Source organism: Acomys minous (assembly GCF_964271855.1).
Source record: "Acomys minous genome assembly, chromosome: 6".
NCBI classification, from domain to species: Eukaryota; Metazoa; Chordata; class Mammalia; order Rodentia; family Muridae; genus Acomys; species Acomys minous.
In genome coordinates this window covers 77,375,885-77,397,380 of record NC_140487.1, presented here as the reverse complement: position 1 = coordinate 77,397,380, position 21,496 = coordinate 77,375,885, and the positions used below count along the sequence as shown (strand labels likewise).

Genomic DNA, 21,496 nt, shown 5'->3' with positions numbered 1-21,496 from the left:
GTGTGTGTGTGTGTGTGTGTGTGTGTGTGATGTATGGTATATGAGCGTACACATATGCTTGCTATGGCATGTGTGGGGAGAACAAAGGACAGCCTTCTGGAATCAGTTCTCACCTTGGGATTCTCTTGTGTCTTGCTGCTATGCTGCTGCCTCTAGGTGAGTGAGCTTCTAGTGATTTTCCTGTCTCTGCCTCATATTTTTCTGTAGTAGCACTGGAACTGCAGGTGCTCACTACTGCATCCAGCTTTTTCTGGGGGTTCCAGGAGTGCAAGCAAAGGGTCAGGCTTGCATGACAAGGACTTTCACCCACAAAGCCACCTTCCCAACTCTATTGGTTTGATTTGATTTTTTTTCCATGACAGGGTTTCTCTGTGTAACAGTCCTGACTGTCCTGGACTTGCTTTGTAGACCAGGCTGGCCTCGAACTTAGAGGCCTCTGCCTGCCTCTGCATCCTGAGTGCTGGGATTAAAGACGTGCACCACCACAGCCTGGCTTGGTTTGGTGTTTTGAGACAAGTTTTTTGTAAGCTTAGTTGACCTCACACTCACTGTGTGGTTGAGGCTGCCTAGAATTCATTCTTAAACTAGGCTGACAGCTGGAAATGTGTACTGAAGGAATTTATAGCCAAGCTGTGAAATTTAAGAGACACATGTGTTCTGTGGATGGTTACCCACTGTATGGAAGTAGGAGAATATGGAGGGTCACGGCTCTTGCCAAAGCCAAGGCAAAATATGCTAAGGACTTGGGACTTTGAGTACAATGGGGCGGTTTTGGAGCATTATAAAGAAGAAATCTCTCTTCCTAGGCTGTAGGCATCTTGGAGGCAGGGACTGTCTCTAGGCTGTTAACACATGATAGGCATTTGTGAATATTTGTGGTTTGATTAAATGGATGAATTCACTGCGTGTAAGAAGAAAAGATAGATTTGGGGCTGAGGATGTAGCTGAAGATATGGTTGGTAGGATGCTTGCCTAGATGCCCTAGATTTGATTCCCAGCCACTTATAATTTGGCTTGGTGTTACAACCTATAATCCCAGCACTTGGGAGGTAGAGATAGGAGAATCAGACGTAGAAGGTTATTCTCAGCTATACGTAAAGTTTGAAGCTGGTCTGGGCTACATGAGACCCTGTCTCAAAACAACAAAAATTCAAGACTGGCCTTGGGTATGTTGGGAAACAGGTTGTACATATTATTAGCAATAATAGTAAACTTCGCACGGCACTGGCCACTTCTAACGGTTGTTACTGTTTTATCATCGTTTACTTGTTTTGATACAAGGTCTCGTTTAGTACCGGCTACCTTGAGCTTCTTACTCTCTGGCGTCAGCCTCCTGGGTTTGTGGGATTACAGATGTGTGTCACTGAGTCCAGCTCTGCTGTCTTGTTTTCCTTTTTCTGTTTGTTGTGTGTCTGTGTGTGTACACCTAACATGTGCACTAGTGCTTGTATGCGGGTCAGAGGACAGCCTTCAGGAGTTGGTCCTGTCCCGCACGTTTGGATCCCAGACATTGAGCTAGGGTTGTCAGGCTTGGCAAGGAGCACTTCTACTCATTGAGCCATTGCTTCAGCGCCCAACTATGCTGTTTACTTATTAACTTATTTGATCCTCTCAACTTTTCCCTTTAACAGATGAGTAAATAGGCACAAGGAGCATAGGTAATTTGTTCAAGTTACAGAGTAAGTGAAGAGGTTTGACTAGGCAGTCTAAATCCTATTCTGCTAGACCTAGTCTGGGGCAGTGCAACTTCCTGGTACTGGGTTTATGCAAACATATGTTAATCTTTATTTTAAAAATATAAGGCTTAGAAAGATGGTTCAACTCTCAACTGTTAAGAGTGCTTACTGCTTTTTCAAGGACCTAGGTTTGTAGTGGAAGTTTGGTGTCTTTTTTTTTTCAATTTTTAAAAAATCTTTTATTAATTTATTATTGTTATATCTCAATGGTTATCCCATCCCTTGTATCCTCTCATTCTTCCCTCCCTCCCGTTTTCCCCTTACTCCCCTCCCCTATGACTGTTCCTGAGGGGGACTTTGTCCCCCTGTATATGTTCATAGGGTATCAAGTCTCTTCTTGGTAGCCTGCTGTCCTTCCTCTGCGTGCCACCAGGTCTCCCCCTCCAGGGGACATGGTCAAATATGAGGCACCAGAGTACGTGTGAAAGTCATACCCCACTCTCCACTCAACTGTGGAGAATGTTCTGTCCATTGGCTAGATCTGGGTAGGGGTTTAAAGTTTACCGGCTGTATTGTCCTTGGCTGGTGGTGTCTTTTAAAGTTCAGTTATGTGAGTGGGGCATGGTGGTGCACACCAGTAATCCCAGCACTTAGGAGGCAGAGGCAGGTGGATCCCTGTGAGTTTGAGGCCAGCCTGGTAAGCAAATCAAGTCCAGGACAGCCAGGACTACACAGAGAAACCCTGTCTCAGAAAACAAAACAAAGCAAACAAAAAACAAAACTCAGTTATGTTATGTGAACATTTTTGTTTGTTTGTTTTAATCCCAGATGTGGGATATAGGGCTGATTGAGATTGTCCACAGCAGCAAACTCTGAGAGGGGCTTTTGCCAGCTGTAGACAGTTTAATTCTTCGAACTCTGGAGAGGGAGTACATGCCATTGCCCAGAGAGCGACGGGGCTCTGCTGAGAAAGGAGGAGGCTGCTGCTCCCCATTGCTGCTCCTGGTTGCTGTTGATGTGGTTTGACAAGGAGAAGTGGAGATATCCTGAAAGGAAGATTGGACTTGCCCCAGGGAACCCAACAGCCCTAACCAGCGGAAAGTAATCTAAGAGAACTGTGCCCCTCTTCCCACGAGCCATCTTTCTCTCCTACCTGATGTTGGGGTGTTGGAAGAGATTGGGGTAAAGGGAGGTAGAGGTATAAGAACTAAAATAAAATAGGTAAAATAATGTCGCCTGCATAGGTTTAGCAGTGTACAATTATCTGTATTTCCAGTCCCAGGGGTCTGATGCCCTTTTCTGGCCTCTGCAGGCACTGGGCATGTCGTGCACCTGAAACAAAAACTTCTTAAAAGCCAACAACATAAGAATGGTATTATCATGTTTTAACAAATGAGGAAACAAAGGCTGTAAAAAGTATATGGTTTGCCAGAGGATAGCCCAGTAAGCGTTTTTGTTTTTGTTTTTAAGATACAATGCTCTGTCTGCACATATACCTGCAGGCCAGAAGAGGGCATGAGATCACATTATAGATGGTTGTGAGCCACCATGTGGTTGCTGGGAATTAAACTCAGGACCTTTGGAAGAAGAGACAGTGCTCTTAACTTTTAAGCCATCTCTCCAGCCCCCTCCCCACCCCCCCAGTAAGTGTTGGGGCTAACCCAGAAGCCTGTAAGTTTTTACCATGTTGAATCTTCAGAACGTGGAAGGACTGAGCGCTGAGACTCCTACCATGACTGAGGATGTGAAGCAGGAGGGAGGGCTCGAGTCCTGCTGTTGTGTTAGCATTGGCACTTCAAGCTTGAAGAAGTATGGCAGCATTCTGTTGTAATACGATGCTTGAGGTAAACAACTTATAAAAGAGAAAGTCATTTTGTATCGGGTTTCAGATTTTTGTCCATGGTCATATGACCACTTTGCTTTGGGCCTGTGGTGAGAGGCTGAACTTCCTGATGAGAGCACGCTTTGTTCTCTCGTGGCAGTCAGGAAGCAAAGAGAGGAGAGGCTGGGATCCCAATATCCCTTTCAAAGGCACAACCCCAATAGTTTAATACCTTCCATTAGTCTCCACCTCTTATAGCTTCCACTACTACCTAATAGCATCACAGTCTGGTAACCAAGTTTTCAACACATTCAAACCATAACCAGGCAAGGGAGATTGGAGGCCTGCCAAGTCTAACCAACCTCATAACCAAGAAGATTGACCTTTGAACTCTGGTGGGTGGGAACTTTAGCCTTTAATAACTGGTAGCCATTGTGACTAAAGAATCACAACTGCTTTTTCTTATGGCCTCAGAGAAACTAAATGAATCAGAAATACAGAACGTCGGACCTGAATTTTTTTATCTATCACAGTCCACTCTTCCCCTTAATTTATCCTGAAAATCATCCGGGGAAGTCTAATAAAGCCACGGTGATAATCGTAGAGGATTCTTGAAGTTATCACCCTGTGCTTATGACCCTAGGCTCCAGATTCACAGTGACTTCTCTGCTGTGAGTGCTTCTCTGGCTTTGACCTCTAGAAGTCTTGGGTTTCTGTCTTTTCAGCCCTGAGCATGTGCTCGCTCTGACTTTGGGTAATCTGGCATGGCCTCAGAGGCTATGGTTGTACTATCAGGTCACCACTGGTAGGCACACAGCTAGCCCAGGACGCATTTAGCTGTTCTTGGAGTTAAAGCAAGCTGCTTCTGAGTTGTTTTGATGTAGATGGCTTCCTGAGCTAGTTTAGTCTATTGAGATTGTGATGTCTGTTATTATAAGCATTGCTATAGCTGATACGCTATAATCTGGCTGTAGATGGATCTTCTAGGTGAAATGTGATTATATTGGAATCAAGTTTCTATCTGGTCCATATACCTATATCTTATATCTTACATAGTTCATGTCAGTTAATAAACCCTACCTTCTCAGAAGTAATAGCTATTGTTTTCTTTTTAGGGTTAGAACAAAAGGGGGAAGTAAAGTTGTAGCTTTCAAATGAAGTCTATTTTAGTTAACATTTACACTAAGAAAAAAAAAAGTTAGGTTTAGGACGCCATCGTGATCTGTTTTCTTGGGTTTATTGCTAATCATAGTTTCTCTCAAAGTCAACTGCTTCCATGGTTTAACACAACCATAAAGGCAGTCATCTTCTGTTTACTTAGTCATTATGCAAGGAATGTAAATAAAAGTGTCTGGTAATTTGCTGGTCATTGAAATAGGCAATCATGATTGTAAAAGCTAGGCTCCCCTTCAGCAGTAACACTTAGACTGTTGACCTTGATTTGTTCTTAAAGGCACCATTGTGCTACAGATCAAAATGGTTTATAATTGATTTGAATCAAGCAATGGAGAGTAGATCATACATTCCCACTGAGATGATACAATTAAGGATTAAGTGCCTTCAAATAAGTCATGACCATGAAATAAGTCAGTAATATTAATCTTTATAGACATAAGACAGTGTGCCAAATCTTATAAAAATGGACATAAACATTTTTAATATATTGACTTGTGCAAGTTGTCCTGAAAGTACTATAAGACACACAAACGGCATACGGAATCTTTAAACTTATAATTTCTTAGGCTCCTCCTACAAGCCAGGCACTATAGTCAAACCAAAGTTGGCTAAGCTGCTAAAAAGCCTGCAGTCTCATGAGGAATGAACACTTGGATACAGCAGCTGTGATGCAGAAGGCTAGGAATGGTGCTGTGGCCAAAGAACAATGTTAAAGGAAAGAGAAATTCCTAATTTTAGGTGAGGTTTTCATGAGGACACTGTTATTTCAGCTGAATCTTGAAGAATTTGAGTGAGGATAAAGCAGGTAAAAGTACAAACTAAACACATTTTTGCTTGAGAAAATGTCATGAGCAAAGGCCTCAGGTGAGAAAGCATATAGCCTATTAATGACATTATTAAAGAGGTGATATGTGCTCTTCCTGAAGTCTCCATCATTGGGAAGCTTGTGGGACAGTGAGGGTAAGTCAATGGCAGCATCTGGATTCTCACCCAAGGCTATCTGATTACAAAACCAGCTTGCTCGTGGCTGCCACCCATATGGTCTTCACCTCAGGAAACAACAGGTGATACAGCTGACTTGGTCTCGGCCACTGGTCAGTTGCTGGTGTTCTGCTGTGTCTGGCATCTTCCAGCAATTCTTATAGATATTACAATCCTTTCCTGTGTTCCATAGCCAAAGCATTCATTCTTTTAAGCTGTGAAGCCCAAAGGAGAACAAGTTTGTAATCATAATTATATTATGATTATTAGCTTCAAAGAAATTGTCCTCTGGATCAGAAATTAACACTAGTCCTGGGTCAGCAGGATAGTTCATCAGGTAAAGGTGCTTCCTGCACAAGCCTGGTGATCTGAGTTCAAAAAGCTGTCCTCTGACCACCACACATGTGCTTTGGCACATGCTCCCCTACACACGTACCGTGTACACACATAACAATAATGAATATTTTTCCTGTAGAGGTCTCACTATGTAGCCCCGGACTGGCCTCACACTCACAGAGATCCGCCTGCCTCTGCCTCCTGTGTGCTGGCATCATAGGTGTGCACCATCATACCCAGCAATAATCTTTTTAAAGAATCTCTGGTGTTTTGGGGTCTATCTTACTGAGTTTTCTATGGTAGGTACTGAACCTAGGGCCTTGCGCATGTTGGACAACTGCTTTACCACTTAGCAACTCTAGGCCATTTGTGGTATTCTTTGTTGCTCTCTTGAAACTGGCCTCATACTGTGTACCTGAGGATAGCATTGAACTTGTGACCATCTTGCCTTCATCTCCTAACACTGAGATTGCAGGAATGCACCACTAGGTCTGGCATTTCTGTGGTCTCCTCTTCCTCTTCCTCTTCCTCCTCCTCCTCCTCTTCCTCCTTCTCCTCCTCCTCTTCTTCTTTTTAAAGACAGGATCTCACTGTGTAGACCTAGGTGTCCTTAAAGTCATAGAGATCTGCCTGTGTTTGTTTCCATGCTCTATATTCCCAGCCTCTATGATATTCTTACTGGATAACGTCCTCTAGGAATAAACTAAGCTGATACGTCTGCTTAGCATATATATTAATATATATCAATCACCTTTTTTCAAATTATGTTTTGTTTCCAAATTTCAGAAATGTGCAGAGAAGAGGGAGCTGACTATGGGGGGACACAATGCAGGAACAACTGAGGTCCTTTCTAATCAGATGGTTGCACAGGGAGGGATCATCCTGACACCAGACCTATGAGAGAAAACCAGCCTGGGACCTGAGGCACTTGTGTGAAACCCCAGGGTCTCCTGTACACCCACACTGGGGAAGAGGGTGTCCTGACAGTCTCATTGTGCTGTTTGTGTAGCCAAAGCCCCTTAGGCCTCCCTGTGCCATCCCTCAGGGAGCCAGCAGAGGGAGCTGTGGTCCCAGAACTTTTTTCAGTAATACAAGTTTTAACTTTGCAAAAAACATCTTTCCTGACTTCATCTGAACTCCAATGTAATAAGAACTTAACTTGAGATAGGTGGTGGTGCCAGCCCCCTGGTGGGAGCAGACAGGGAGCTTCAGTAACCGTTTGAACTTGAAAACCATAAGGAACTCTGATTTCAAGGAAACGCCTGTTTACTGTACTGATCCAAATCAGCAGCTCTCAAGAAAGGGGAGTGCCTTCTTGACCTCCATCTTTATTGATCTTGGTATCAGCACTTCCAGTGACGTGTCCTGAGGGGCGGGAGACAATTAACCAGGGCCTTAAACGCAGAGAAGCAAGGCAACCTGTTGCTGCAGGAAGTCCCCACAGAGGAGGTGGGCTCAAGCGCCCTGTAGGAACTGCAGTGCAGAGCTCTGCATCCACTCTGATTTTGAGTAACAGGTAGAAGACTTTGAGGTTGGCTGGTAAGAGATTTGCCAGGTGTTTGGCTCAGGAAGCTTCTGTGAAAAGAGATAACAGCTTCTTTTAACTTCAGACCTTCCAGATCACTAGGCTGTGGTGTTTTCTGGGGCCTTCAGGTAACCCTGGCCTTTCCAAACCAGCTTTCCCTTTTGCTTCAGGACAATACCTTACCCAAGCCCGCACTATGGAGAAGTGGGACAGTAATGAGGGCACCTCCGCTTTTCACATGCCTGAGTGGATGGTGAGTTCTGTCGCTTTGTCCTTTATGCTGTTTCTTGATAACAAAGGTGAGCCTTTTCCTGACAGGTGACAAGGATGTCTGTGACAAGAAGCTGCTGCTGAGGTCTGTGCTGGGAAGACAGTTATTACTCTTTGATGCGCTCCTATGCACTGGATGCCTCCTGTTCTTTAACTGTCAGTGAAGCCAGGGAAAGGCAGCTGAGAGTAAGCAGGCCAGAGGAGCGATTGCCGGGTGGGCGGGTGCTGACCTACTGTGCTAATGTACTATGAGATGGGTTATTCTTTTATTGTTTTGTATTTTCTTTCAAGTTAATGCTAAATTGTGCTCTTGGGTATAAAATAAAAGAGAATGTGGGGGAAAGAAAGACACAAAACTAGAACTTATAAAACTGTTGCATTCTCCAGTCTCTGGAAAAATTTAAACATTTCTCCCTTACCAGTCTATTTTCCCCCCTCTTTGTCTGTGTGTTGCTGCAAAGCAAGAGCTTTGCTTCTCTTCATACAGTTCTCCCAGACACCATATTTGCCTGATAGCTTTAGTAAAATAATTATTAAGTTGGTATTTGTTGATAAGAACTAGCATATAAAAAAAAAAAAAAAAAGAACTAGCACATAAAACCAAGCATTGTGGAGCATGGTGGCACAGGCCTGTCAACCCGTTACTTGCCAGGTAGCAACAGATCAGCTAAATAGCGAGTTTGAGGCTAGCCTGAGCTATAGAGCTGATTCTGTCTCAGAAACAGATAGTGACAATAAATTCTAACATTTTGGATTCACTTTGAGCTGTTGATTTTAAGGCCTTTTTAAATTACATTTTATTACGAGGGCCGGTACATGTGCCACAGCATACGTGTGGAGGTCAGAGGATGACTTGCCAGATTCAGTTCTCCCTTCTAGGGAATCAGCCAGGTTTGGGAGCAGCTTCCTCTGTCTGATGAGCCATCTCCAGGCCCTTAACTGGTGATTGGGAAAAACTGCTTAGTGTCCTAACTGGTTTCCTATAACTTTAATCTGACTTCTTGGACCCTGGATATATTTTTCCCGATTGTAAACTTGTTACACTTTTATAATGCATTCTAAGTTCTCTTTAGTGTTTATAGTTAGAGACTTGAAGAAATAACTATTAAAATAATGAGATTAAATATATACCAGATCTAACAAAGGCCCAGTAGAGAATTCTACCTGAACATGGTTTTGATACTGTATATCTTTGGTTTTACAAGTCATGGTCACTCTATGTAGCTCTGGCTATCCTGGACTCACTTTGGAGACCAGGCTGACCTCAAAATCACAAAGATTCTGCCTCTGCCTCCCGAGTGCTGGGAATAAAGGCATGAACCACCACCATCTGGATAACTATATGTTATTTTTATAGATGCTATTGCTGTTGTTTTGATATTTTAGAGCATTGTGTTCATTTAAAAGATATTTGATGGAAAGAAATTCTGTTCATCCATAGGACTATTTCAAATGTACTGATTTAGACTAGTGGAAATGATTCACTTTATTATTCTGGCTAGCTTTTTAACTCTTGTTCTGGCTTTGTTTCTTTGTTTTTGAGCCTCCAGCAACTTAATAATAATAAGAGAGTAGGAAATTTGGGGTTGCTATGAGAGGGACCACAGTGAGGTACTAACTTTTTGTTGTTTCTGAAAACAAAAAGAACCTGCTGCAGAAGAACCCCACTGAACACAACCACACCACTCCAAAGCAATATGCAGTTTCTCGAAACTTCCGCTCTGTAACTGACAACGAGGCATGTCCTCCAAAGTAGAGCTGCTCCTGAGTCTGCTCCATTTGCCTCTTTCTGTTCATGTGGACAGGAAAGCTGCCTTCAGGGACTTAGGACTCTCGCTTGTGACCTAGGGCTTCCTAGTGCGTGGAGAACATTTTAAATGTTTAATGTATCTCTCTCATTTAGCCTTTATTTTTTTAAACACCATAAAAATCCATTTAAGCAGTAGAAAAGCTGTGAGGAGCAGTAGGGAGAGGCTTGTCTTCAGTAATGCTATGGGCTCCTTTGCTCTCTTTCTTTGACGTTTGAGACTTTCTTTCAGATACTGCACAAGTCATTAACTTCTGACCTGGTCTGAAGGTGACCTGAGAGCTGCTTAGCCAGCAGTTGGCTGCCATGCACCTCTAGTGCATTGCCTATAGAGTTCCAGATCACAACTGCAAAGTGCAGAAGTGCCTTTTAATCTCCAATAGAAAACTCTGGAACCAGCTCCCACCGGGGGCCAAAATATCAAGAGAGTTTTAGCCAATGTCCGCCTTACATTTTAGTGTACACATTACTCAGCAGTGCAGTGGCCTGCTACCAAAGTCACAGGCCTTTTCTGGAGGAACATAGAGCCTCCCTTCCCACATCTGTTGTTAGTAATCACCAGCAAAGGCGGGGTGTATGTGCCCTGAGATTGGTAGAGGCTCACACCATGCTCTTGGCAAATATTTCTTAGGCCTTTGCAGGAATACAAACCTAGACAGAGTATGAAGTACCCCAAGTTCAATAAATGACCAGGTACACCTTCCACGTGACATTCCCATCACTCAAAATTCCTGCTGAAGCCCCCGCTCCTCAGCTGTTTCCATGTGAAGGATTTATTAGCCAGGCAGTCAAACTGCTGGGGAGCAGGAGAGCACATTCTATAACGATTTATTAATACACACCATCTTCCCTGATAAGGCTTTAGGCCCTCCTGTTAGGTAAAGTATCTTGCATTGGTTCCATGATGCCAGGGGCTCTAAGTTCAGGTCCCAGCATCCTACTTAAATAGCAACAAAACCGTAGTACTGTTTGTCAAATGAAGACAATAATGCCCACTGCTCAGATTATTGTACATACCCCAGCAAGATGGCTCAGCGAGCAAGGGTGCTTGCTGTCAAGCTGATCTGAGTGTAATCCTCAGAGCCCGCATAATAGAAGGAGAGAACTGACTCCACAGGTTGTCCTCTGACACCGCCCCCCCCCATGAAATAAATGTAATTTTAAAACCTTTTAAAAGATTCTTGAATACACTAATAGAAGTCACACGTGGGCACGTGATACACATTTGCACACCACCTCTTCTCCCAGAGAGAATCAGTGACCACTATGCAATATGATCTTTTCTCTGGAAAGATTATCTTTCTTACAAAATAAGTTATCATTTCTTGGCCGTTCTTGGACTCAACAAGCAGTTTCTCCTCTCTCCTTCCCTCCCCCCTTTTTCTCTCTCATCAAATTATATCACCACCCAGATCTATAGCAGGCAATCTAGTGTAGCATTCCTTAGGTTCCTTTCAGAAATTAGAATAAATAATATGATTCTGTTTCTGTTTGGTTGAATCTTTATTTAGCATGTAATGTAATAAGATTGCTGTGCGTCTGAGAACTCAGTGATAAATTCTCCCTTGTAATCATACCTTCCAGGAGAGCTTTTTTTTTTTAAGTTTGTATATGTATGTTGTATTGTGCTATATGCATGTGTGTGCACATGAATGTATGGGTGTGCAGACACACTGTATGTACATATGCACACCCACTGTGTGTGCTCAAGCAGAAGTTGGAGAACTCTGAGTGTCTTTTATTGCTGTCTGCCTTATTGCCTTAAGACAGGGTCTTTCACTGACCCAGGAACTTGGAAGTTTGCCGTTTCCTCTAGGCTGGCTAGCCAGGGCACTGCCAAGACCTGACGCTGCACCAGAATGCTAGGGTAATAGTACACACAGCCATGCCCAGCATTTCACACTGGTACTGAAGGTTCCAGCTTAGGTCCCCAGGCTTGCAAAGCAAGGGCTGTTAACCCTCTTAGCCATCTCCTTAGCCCCAAAACATGTTTTGGTTTGGATTTTTAATAATAATTTTTAAAAAGTGAACAGGATCACTCGATAAGCACCAGTTTTGAGATAAAACTAGATAGTGAATATAAAAACCTGTATAGAAAATATGCAAACTCAGGCATGGTGGTGCCTTTGGGAGACCGAAGCAGGAAGATGTTAAGCCCCAGGCCAGCCTGAGCTGCACTGTAAGACTCTGTGTCTAAATAAGTGTATAAATCAGTATTAAGGAAAGAAGTGAAAATGAGAGAGACAGAGAGAGAGACCGAGAGAGAAAGTTTATTTTTTTTTTTTTGGTGACGGAGCTGAATCTGGTGTCCCCTGCTTTGCTAACCCAAGGGCAGAGTATAAAACAGGGCTGCCTGACCACTAAACGCCATTAATGTTTTTTCTTCTCTTTATAAATCCCCTCATTGTTTCAGTGGCTCTGTGGTTAATTTTTTTCTAATGAGATGAGGATAACTAAAATCATCTGACATAGAAAAGGAGGAGGTAACGTTAAAAGGGAACCTAATTAGCAAGTTAATTATAGCAGGAAAAAGTGCACTGGTTATATAAATAAGCCATCGATGTATGCATGCATGCTGGGCCTTGTCTCGGAATTTGTTAAGGTTTAGAGGTCAAAGGAGCCATGTAATATGTGTTAGGAAAAAATAAAGCAAAACATCCAGGATCAGGAATGACTGATGAGCCGCTAACAAAACTGCAGTATTAAATCCTGCTGTACGGCTGAAAGGGCTGCTGGAGCTGCTGCAGAGATAGCCACCTCCTCAAAGGGGGAAGGAAAAAAAAAAAAAAAAAAAAAAGAAGCAAGCTGGAACCAGAGCCAACAGAATTGCTGATGAGGAAAGTTTAAAAGCCTGACCACAAGGGTCCTTGGACCAAAGAGGTGGCCTACTGCCGGTAATGTCACTGTCTGCTGGCTGGTTGCATCACTATGCTGAGCAGCAAGAAGAAATACATTGTCAATAGCAACTCTTGGATTAAAGCCCAGGTGAGGCTAAGCTCCTGTTTGCCTGGCTCGCTGCTCCTGCTGCTGCTGGTGCTGCTGCTGGTGCTGCGGCGGCCATTACTGTCCAAGGCAAGCTGCTTATACCCTCCTTCCCCTCCTGTCCAGCCTTTACCCTTTGCTCTGGCGTGTGGTGAGCTACCCATCTCTATCAGCTTCTTTCCTCCCTGCCCTTGATCTTAGACAGTGCTGAAGTGGAAGGGGGTGAGGTCCCTTCAAGGACTGTCATTTCTGACAAGGTAGGAAAGTTAGGTAAATCTTGATAGATTGTGCCATGCTACTGTAACTGGCCAGGCAGACAGATCATTGTTTTACAGAATGGAGGATGTGAGTGAGGAATGGCATGGATGCCCCACTTAACTCATGTTTCAGTTATCAGTGAGAAGTAAACACTTACTGGGAAATTGCAAAACTTACTATGTTAAGTGGTTTCTCACTAGTATTCTTATGTATTAAGAAGATGAAGGGGAGCCTGGAATTAAGTGAGAATTTAGCAAGACCCATTTTCAAGGTATGGCCTGTTTTCTTGGTGTCCAAAGAGCCGAAGTTGGTGAAGGGATTATGACAACTGAAAGACTAGAGGACAAGGAGCTTAGCCTCATGACGCTGGCTGGAGGTGACAGTGCAGCTGGGTTTCTGCATGACAGTGTTACTGTGCTAAGTATGGGTAACTCAGAGGGAGTGACTGGCCCCCTCTAGTGGTCGATAGGTACGCATGTGTGCCTGTGTGCACACACGTGTGGCTATTATGTCAGTGTGTGTGGTTGACACCAGGAAGCAGCGGTGTTGTATATCTGAGGTAAGGTTTATCTTTTAGGCTTTTTTTTAAAAGAGGGGCACTACTGAAGATACTGCTTTATCGTGAGGTCTTTGGAAAGGCGTTCATCCTTTTCCATGAGAGGCCTCTAAAAGAGTGAAAGCATATGATTAGCTTGAACCAGGTTGGCTACCTGAATGTCAGCATTTGAACCTGGTTTCTGTGCACCCATGCACCCTTCCCTACCTTTCTCTTGACAGTTTTTTTTTTTACTCTTAAAGATTACTTTATGCAGACTTAATGCTTACAGTGCTTATTAATATTCTCTCAAATGCAGACAATGAAGATAGAATAGGCTCTTGGATTCAGCACATGATTGGGCGCCTAGCATATAGCAGGTACCTATCTGTGCCCGAGAATTTAAGGATTAATTAAAAGTTAGCTCAAATGGAGCCTGTAATTCATAGAGAATACAGAAAGGAAGACAGTATGTCGAATGCTGTGCTAGAAGTACATAAAGATTCATGAGCCTCCTGTGGGAGTACATAGAAAGGGCACGTTATCCTTTTTGGAATAAATTGGTACTTTAGCAAAATAATCAAACTCGTCATTTTCTGTTTTGCAATGAGCTTCTAATCCAGTGAATAGCCCTATTACTAAAAGCTATTTGTGAACTCTGAAGTGCTGTGCAGGCTTTATGTTTGTTGTAGTTGTTATAGCCATGGAAATGCTATGAATTCCCCCAGAGGCAGTGAGTGCTAAGCTTTCATTTTGGCAATAGTCCCCTTGTCTCTGTGCTCAGGGACTCAAGAGTCACCTCTAAGTGCAGGAAGTGCAGCTGCTGATTCTGTTCTGAGTTCTGCCCATGGACGACCCCTCTGCTTATCGCTAAAGGTAGAATTGCTTGTCAGATCTTTGGTTCTTTTCTGTAAACTTTTCTCCGTACCGCTCTGGATCCAGAAGAATCAGCTAAGCAGTTACGTAAGTGTTCCATTAGGAGAAACTTATTAGTAAAGTAAGTGATCGGAACTTTGATCAGTAAAGCACCAGTAGTAACCTTCAGCTGTAGGAGGCACAGATAAAGTTAACAGGAACGGCACTACCACGTTCTTCACACACAACCTGCAGAGTGATCTGACTATGAATCAGTCCAGTCATCCGCTCTCCATATCTGAAGTCATTGTTAATAATCAAGCATGTGCTTTAAAGTGTTTTATAATGGTAAACACTAAACACTAGTTTATTTACTAGTATCTAAAAAGCTAACATATTTTAGAAAGTCTGTAGCAAATTAAAATGGTTACCTGCTGTAGGGGGAGGAGTTAGTGAGTTGATCAGGTCTGTTGTGCTTCACAGATTTATGCACTGTCCCATTTAGCCCTCTCTGAAAGCTGTGACGGAACTACTTTTATTTCTGTTGTTTTTATGGAAAAATGAAGTTTACAAAATCATCTTAACCAATATTGCAAAGCCAATCTGGCATAGCAGAGGTTTCAGTGAAATGTAGAATGTTCTGTCTGAATGAAAAACCTTTTTCAAAGTTAGCATACCACACTGAGAAGCTCAAAGCTCGAGGCAAGTTGTTAGTCTTTCTGTAATGTGCTGTTTTTTCATCTAGATATGTAGATGTGCAGAGGATTCCAAAGGTTTCTTTTTCCAAGGGCTGCATTTTCAGTGAAGCAATAGAAAGTGTTTCTGAATATGACTTACCTTCCTAAAAATTTAATTTAATCATAATACTGCTCTCTGTGTCTCAGTTATAATGTACAAAGTATATGGTCATTAAATCAAAGACTTAAATTTGATAGAAATTGTGAAGATTGAAAAATTATTCTTTTTTTCCAGAAATGTCCTTTTGATTGTTTTGTTGGTTGCTTTTGGAGACAAAGGTTTCCACTGTGCGTCCAATGAGACTTTGAACTTTTTGTCTTGGCCTCCTGGGTGCTGGGATTACAGTGGTGCACCACCCACTCCCTGCTTATTCAGTGCTAGAGACTGTACCAAGGGCATGCAAGGAAAGCCTGCTGCCCACTGAGCCACATCCTCAGCCCCAAAGAGTCGTCGTATTCCAAATATGCGTGGGTTGGTTGGTTCATTGGTTTTTCAAGCAAATAAACTGCAGGGGAAGGTAACAATCTATAATAATGCAATGTTAATGAATTGCTTCCTCAAAATAGAGGTGTGTTTTCTTCATTTGATGTGGTTTGAATGAGAATAACCCCCAAAGGCTCATATATTTGAATCCTTAATCATCAAGGAGTGGCACCATTTGAGAAGGATTAGGGCCAGTGGCCTTGTTGGAGTTGGTGTGTCATTGTGGTTGGGCTTTGATGCCAGGCCTCTTTCTTTTCTCTGTCTATGAATCAGGACGGAGCTCTCAGCTGATGCTCCAGTGCCCACCTGCATGCTGCCACACTCCCCATCGTGATGATGAACTGAAACTGAAAGCAAGCCCCCAACTAAATAAATGCTGTCTTTTCTAAGAGTTGCCTTGGCCATGGTGTTTCTTCACAGCAATAGAACAGTGGCTGAGATATATAACTGGAGTCCCTTTTCTTTCTATAATGAGGTTGTTTGTTTTTTTTTTAACAGATCCAGTTTGCTGACCAGAAGCAGGAATTCAACAAACGTCCCACCAAAATTGGACGTCGTTCTTTGTCCCGTTCCATCTCTCAGTCGTCTACTGACAGTTATAGCTCAGGTGAGTGCAAAGTGCCAGAAACCCTGCTGCCGAGGTTAATTGGTATCTGCAACAGATCCTCCATCCACCCAACACCAATCCTTCTCCATATAAGCCTTGAAAAAAGTACTTGGCATTAAATTTTAAACTAAAATTCTGGATAGAGTCTCTGGATTTCTTGGAAACGCAGAGTAGTTTTATTGAAGCTTCCTTTTCTGACAGAGGCAGACAAGGATGGGGAAGGAAATGGCCTCCACTCAATGACATGTGGAAACATCTCATTATTATTTTCTATCCTATAAAAGGGAGGGGTAAGGGGGCTTGGCTCCCATCCTTCTGTGTGGCACTTGCAAAGTAAGTACCAGCACTTGGCATCTGTCCCAGGTTTTTTGCATACTAAGAAAGCACTCTGTACGTCTGCTGTACCTCCAGCTTCTTTTGTAGGGAAAGGTAGGGACAGGGTCTCGGCTCAAACGCCCTTTGTAGTTAAAGATGACTTTGAACTTCTGATTCTCTTAATTGTCCCAAGAAACAAGATGCTGTAGCTATTTGAAGTAAGTGGGCACATTGCGTTCTCCTCAAAGCTGTGGCATCGTATTGCTTCCCTCCTTTACAGGGCTGAGTTATCACTTAGCTCACATGAATTATCAGTATGTAGGACCCCCAGCAGTGCCCAGCATGAGTCTGATCTAATGTGGGGCTATTTTACTTTGCCTTCTGTTAGAATGTGATAGGGAGCCAAGAGTTTCTCTGGTTACTTCTTAACGTTGTACATAATAATACTCATTAGAAACTTGTGCTGTTTCCTTTTTCAAGACAAGGTCTCTCTGTGTAGCCCTGGCTGTCCTGGAGTCACTCTCTAGACCGGGCTGGCATTGAACTTTCAGACATCTGCCTGTCTCTGCCTCCTGAATGCTAGGATTAAAGGTGTGCACCACTCCTACCCTGCCAGAAAACTTTTATCGTGACTAAAATTATATTCATTTTCACACAAATAAGGAAGAAATTTTTATTATTATATACAGTTAATGAGTGGTTGGTTGAGAAGCATAGCTTTTAGGTAAGTTGTTGTTACACATTATTTGCATTTCTGTGTTTAGTTTCCACCTACAAGAATTGGAAGTGAGGAACAGTGTGTGATATAAATGTCTGTATTTTAATCTAAATATGGGGAAATTGATACTCATCTTACTCTAGTAAAGTTATTATGTTGAAAATTTATGAACTGGTTGATTTAACTCTGGAAGCCATAATGTGGAAATGAATTGTCAAATAGTCTGTAATACTTTAAATGTGTGTTTGCATGTGATCTAATGATCAACACTAAATAATAATAGTTTAAAATTTTAACTCCAGCTCAATATTTTCCCTACACAACCAGAACAATATATCTGTGCTTGGTTTTTTGTTTTTGTTGTTTTTGTTTTATTTGAGACAAAGTTTCACACATCTGTGTTCTTGAAAGGGACCCAATACCTACCTTGCCACCCAAGCACCTTTTGTAGGGAGGATACTTAAAAAATACTGTAGACCTAGAGGAATATGGGTGATCCCTTGGTTTCCAAATAAGCATGGAGTGCTTGTATATATCTCGCTGGTGAATGATTTTAACTGGTCTCGTTCTGATAAGTTTGGACCTTGTAGATTGAATTATATGAAATCGCCATCTATGCTGGCTAATTTTATATCAACTTCACACAGGTAGAGTCATCAGAGGAGGGAACCTCAATTGAGAAAATGTCTCCATAAGATCAGGCTATAGGCAAGCCTATGGGACATCTTCTTAGTGATTGATGTGAGAGGGCCCAGCCCATTATAGATGTTGCCGTCCTTGTGATGGTGACCCTAGACATAAGAAAGGAGGCTGAGCAAGCCACGAGGAGCAAAGCAGTCAGTAACACCCTTCTCTGACCTCTCCATCAGCTCCTGGCTCCAGGGTCCTTACCTGCTTGAGTTCCTGTCCCGACTTCCTTTGGTGAAACAGTGATGTGGAAGCATAAGCCAAATAAACCCTTTCTTCTCTAGTTTGCTTTTGGCCATGGTGCTTCATCACAGCAGTAGTAACCCTAAGGCACCATCATTATTTATTTTTTAAATTCTCACACGTGTTTGTCTTATGCCCCTATACATTCATGCATAAGTAAAATATGTATTGCACGAGCATGAGAGTCCTGCCTGTCTCTATGACAGGTGTGCCTCTATCACAGACATGTTGCTAACACATCAAGCTATATTTTGATCATAGTAGATGCTAATATTTGCTGTGAGAGTGAGAAAAACCAAGGAAAAAGATGATCCAGAGACGGCCTTTGCAACCCGACCTATGTTGCCCTAGTCATCAATCTACAGTGAGAGTGTTGTGCGTGGAGAGGATCTCCTGCCAGAAGTAGCATGCGCACGGTGGACTCAGGCTGGGGAAGCAGAGTTGTCAGCCTACTGTACCTCCTGAAGGACATTAAATCCACGCACAGGGAATCAAAACACCTGGTTTCGGAGACAAAAGTAGAGATATGGTGTGTTGGAATCGTCATCTGTGTGAGCGTAGCATCCCTGGCAAATGTCCATCCAGCCTCATAGAGAGCATTTAAATGACGGGGCTGCTGGCTTACCTAGTTAGTTATTTCCCAATAAGCTTAAGTCCTTACATAATCTCTAGTACTTAAATATCTTACTCAGAAATAAAATTCGCCATTTTCCCCTATCCTTTTAGAATAGTCTCCTAATCTGGTTATGCTCATCTTAGGTATGTAGTATTCACTATATTTTCTGGGCTAATCTCTAGGAGGTATTATATTTCCATGAACCCAGTACTATATCTGTCTGTCTGTCTTGAGACAGTCTCTCTACGTGCCCTGGCTATCTCAGAACTTGCTGTGTAGACAAGGCTGGCCTCAAGCTTGCAGAGAACTGCCTGTCTCTGCAACCTGGCAGCACTTGTTAAATATAAAAACTCTTCTCCTAAGCAATAAAACTCACAAAAGCAAATGAGCAGAAGAACCTTTTCTTCAGACTTAGACCACTTTCAGTGATAACATTTATGGCAATGTTGTCTTTCCAATGAGTGAACTGGTTACAGAAGAGAAGGATTGAAATGCTTTACTTCTAATTGGCACTCAGAAATTTTGAGAGAATTTTAGATTTTTTTTTCAAATACTAAAGCTTTGTTTGTTTGTGTTGGGTTGCTAACATGACTTCTCACCTGTCTCGAGTCATTCATTAGTGCAGTCCATTCACATTCAAACATAGGTCCCTACTGTTATTTCCATTAACAAATAAATAGATTGGTCCCAAGAGGAGCCACCTGACTTCAGTTCATTTAATAGGACTAATTCAATCAGAATTCCTACTGCTTGCCTCCTAACAAGCTCCCACAGTCTCACAGGTGCTGGGAGATAACAGGAAATTGCGCAAGGGCCGTGTGCGCAAGTTTGTGTGCAGCGGAATAGACTGTGGGTTAGAGATTCATCAGGCTTTGCTTTAGTTCTTGAAAATCAAACAAGAACATCCCATAGTAAAATTATAATATACTTTTTAAGTAGTAATGTTTTCTGCCTAAAAACTGAAACATTTTTGTTATTATCCCATTTCCCTGTAAGATGTTTTCATTAGTGGTATTTAAGTGAAAGGGTGAGCCTATAGAGAGGGGGTATCTGTTATATTCCCTATTTGGATAACTGGGAGTGAAGCTAGATTCTCCAGTAGATATTGATTTCTTCTTTTTTTGGAAGGCAGCTGTGCTCAGCACTACACGAGCAGTACTGTACCACTTGCTTATTGTTAGTGACTGAGCTTCAGAGTATACTGATGGTTACAAAAGCAGGCAAATTCAAGGCCAGCCTGGGCTGCATAGAGAGTTCCGGGACAGCCTGGGCTACATAGCATGAATTATCAAAGAAAAAAGAAAAAGTGGCAAAAATTTCTGTGTTCAAACTAAATAGATGCATGTCATATTAGTTGAATAAAATTTCTACCATGTTGACATGGAAACCCTTCTCTTGGTCTGGGCCAAGAGACAGTTGCTGCCTTTTGTACTTACCAACCATAGTTCTAAATAAAAGACTTTGGAAAAAACCTTTGGGGGTTGGGGAAAGCATTAGCTGACTGCTATTAAGGTAGAGGTGGACAGACTGACAAGGTGGCACACATACCACCAGCACCTGGGGCAGAGGCAGGTGGATCTTTGTGAGCTTGAGGGCTGCCTAGTCTCCGTAACGACTTCTAAGATGGCCGAGGCTGCATGGGAGACCCTGTTTGAGAAGAAAGTAAAATGGTTTTCTCAGCTTTAGAATAAGGAAATGATGTAACCATTTTGTTCTTTAAGTTGAAACAAAAGACCAACAACAAAAACTGGAGCCTAGGTGGTGTTGTGACTCTCACCTTTAATCCCAGCACTTGGGAGACAGAGGCAGGAGAATCTCTGTGAGTTTAAGGCCAGCCTGGTCTACATAGCTAGTTCCAGGATAGCCAGAGCTGCGTACAGAGATCCTGTCTCAAAAACAAACAAAATAAACACAAACAAACAAACCAGTTAAAATTGGAGTGCATCCTTCTCTTGCAGGAATATTGTCTTGTGTTGTTTGTTTTAATTTGCTTTCTTCCCCTCCTGATTCTTCCTTGAGCTAAAGGGTAGGAAGGGAACTATTCAGGGGAGAGGGAGGACACCAGGCTCAGCCATTGAGTCACTACAGCTAGCCACATGCCTCTCAAGTGCTACGATTTCAGCTGTCTACCATCCCACCTGCCCTTATTAGTTTCTTTTTTATTTTTCAGACTTTGAGTCATGGTTCCATCTGTAGCCCTGTCACTAGAAACATAAAAATCATGTACTCTTTTTTACAAATTCAGTTTCCCTGTAAGTTCAGATCAGGATTGGGAAGCTGTTGTTATTTTTTCTCTCGGGGGTAGAGGCGTGGTCCCCTGAACCTGTAGTTCCTAAGCTGTATCTGACTGTAGACTGATGAAACAGACGATGTTCAGAAAGCTATTTCTAGCTCTGTTGCCAAAAGTACTTTGAGCTCTCTTACCCTAGGAGACGAACCAAAAGGTTTTTGTACAGATTAGTTCCTTGTAAGAACAGAAGTCCCTTTGGGGTTTACAAATTCCTTCGCCTCCCCTGGCGTGCACTCATTCCTGTGCCCTCATGTAAGGACTTTGCACTAAGGCAGTTTTCCAGAAAAAGAGAGATCCTCAAGCCCCTGCTGACCAGCCCCACGGTATGCAACACTGTGCCTGATTAACTGGGCAAGGTCAGACTTGCCTTTTACAGCCTACCTGGACAGACCCTCTGCTAAGAAATCCCAGAAAGGCTTTAATGCTCAGAGCGCCTGGCCCACAGGAGCCACGAGCGTTGGCAGCTTTCTCCCCTGGACCTGATGGCAGTGCTAACTGCTCTGAGAGATGCAAATACTATATTTGTCCTCTAGTCTCCACCAAACTTCGAGGATTAGGAAGAACTATCCTCTGTTA

At 42.7% G+C, this 21,496-nt stretch overlaps 1 protein-coding gene across 5 annotated transcripts in view; it reads left to right on the top strand.

Annotated features, from left to right (window-relative positions):
- AHCYL2 (adenosylhomocysteinase like 2) overlaps positions 1–21,496 on the top strand; it is a 166,686-nt gene that overhangs the window by 99,591 nt on the left and 45,599 nt on the right. Inside the window, exons 1-2 of one of the 5 annotated variants that reach the window (XM_084786352.1) lie at positions 7,460–7,769; positions 15,943–16,051. In XM_084786352.1, coding sequence (XP_084642478.1) covers positions 7,713–7,769; positions 15,943–16,051 — 166 coding nt within the window. In that variant the 5' untranslated portion in view covers positions 7,460–7,712. Of the gene's footprint in view, positions 1–7,459; positions 7,770–12,184; positions 12,666–13,371; positions 13,393–15,942; positions 16,052–21,496 lie in introns of those variants that run through there. The other 4 variants (XM_084786349.1, XM_084786351.1, XM_084786350.1 and 1 more) reach the window with 4 other exon arrangements.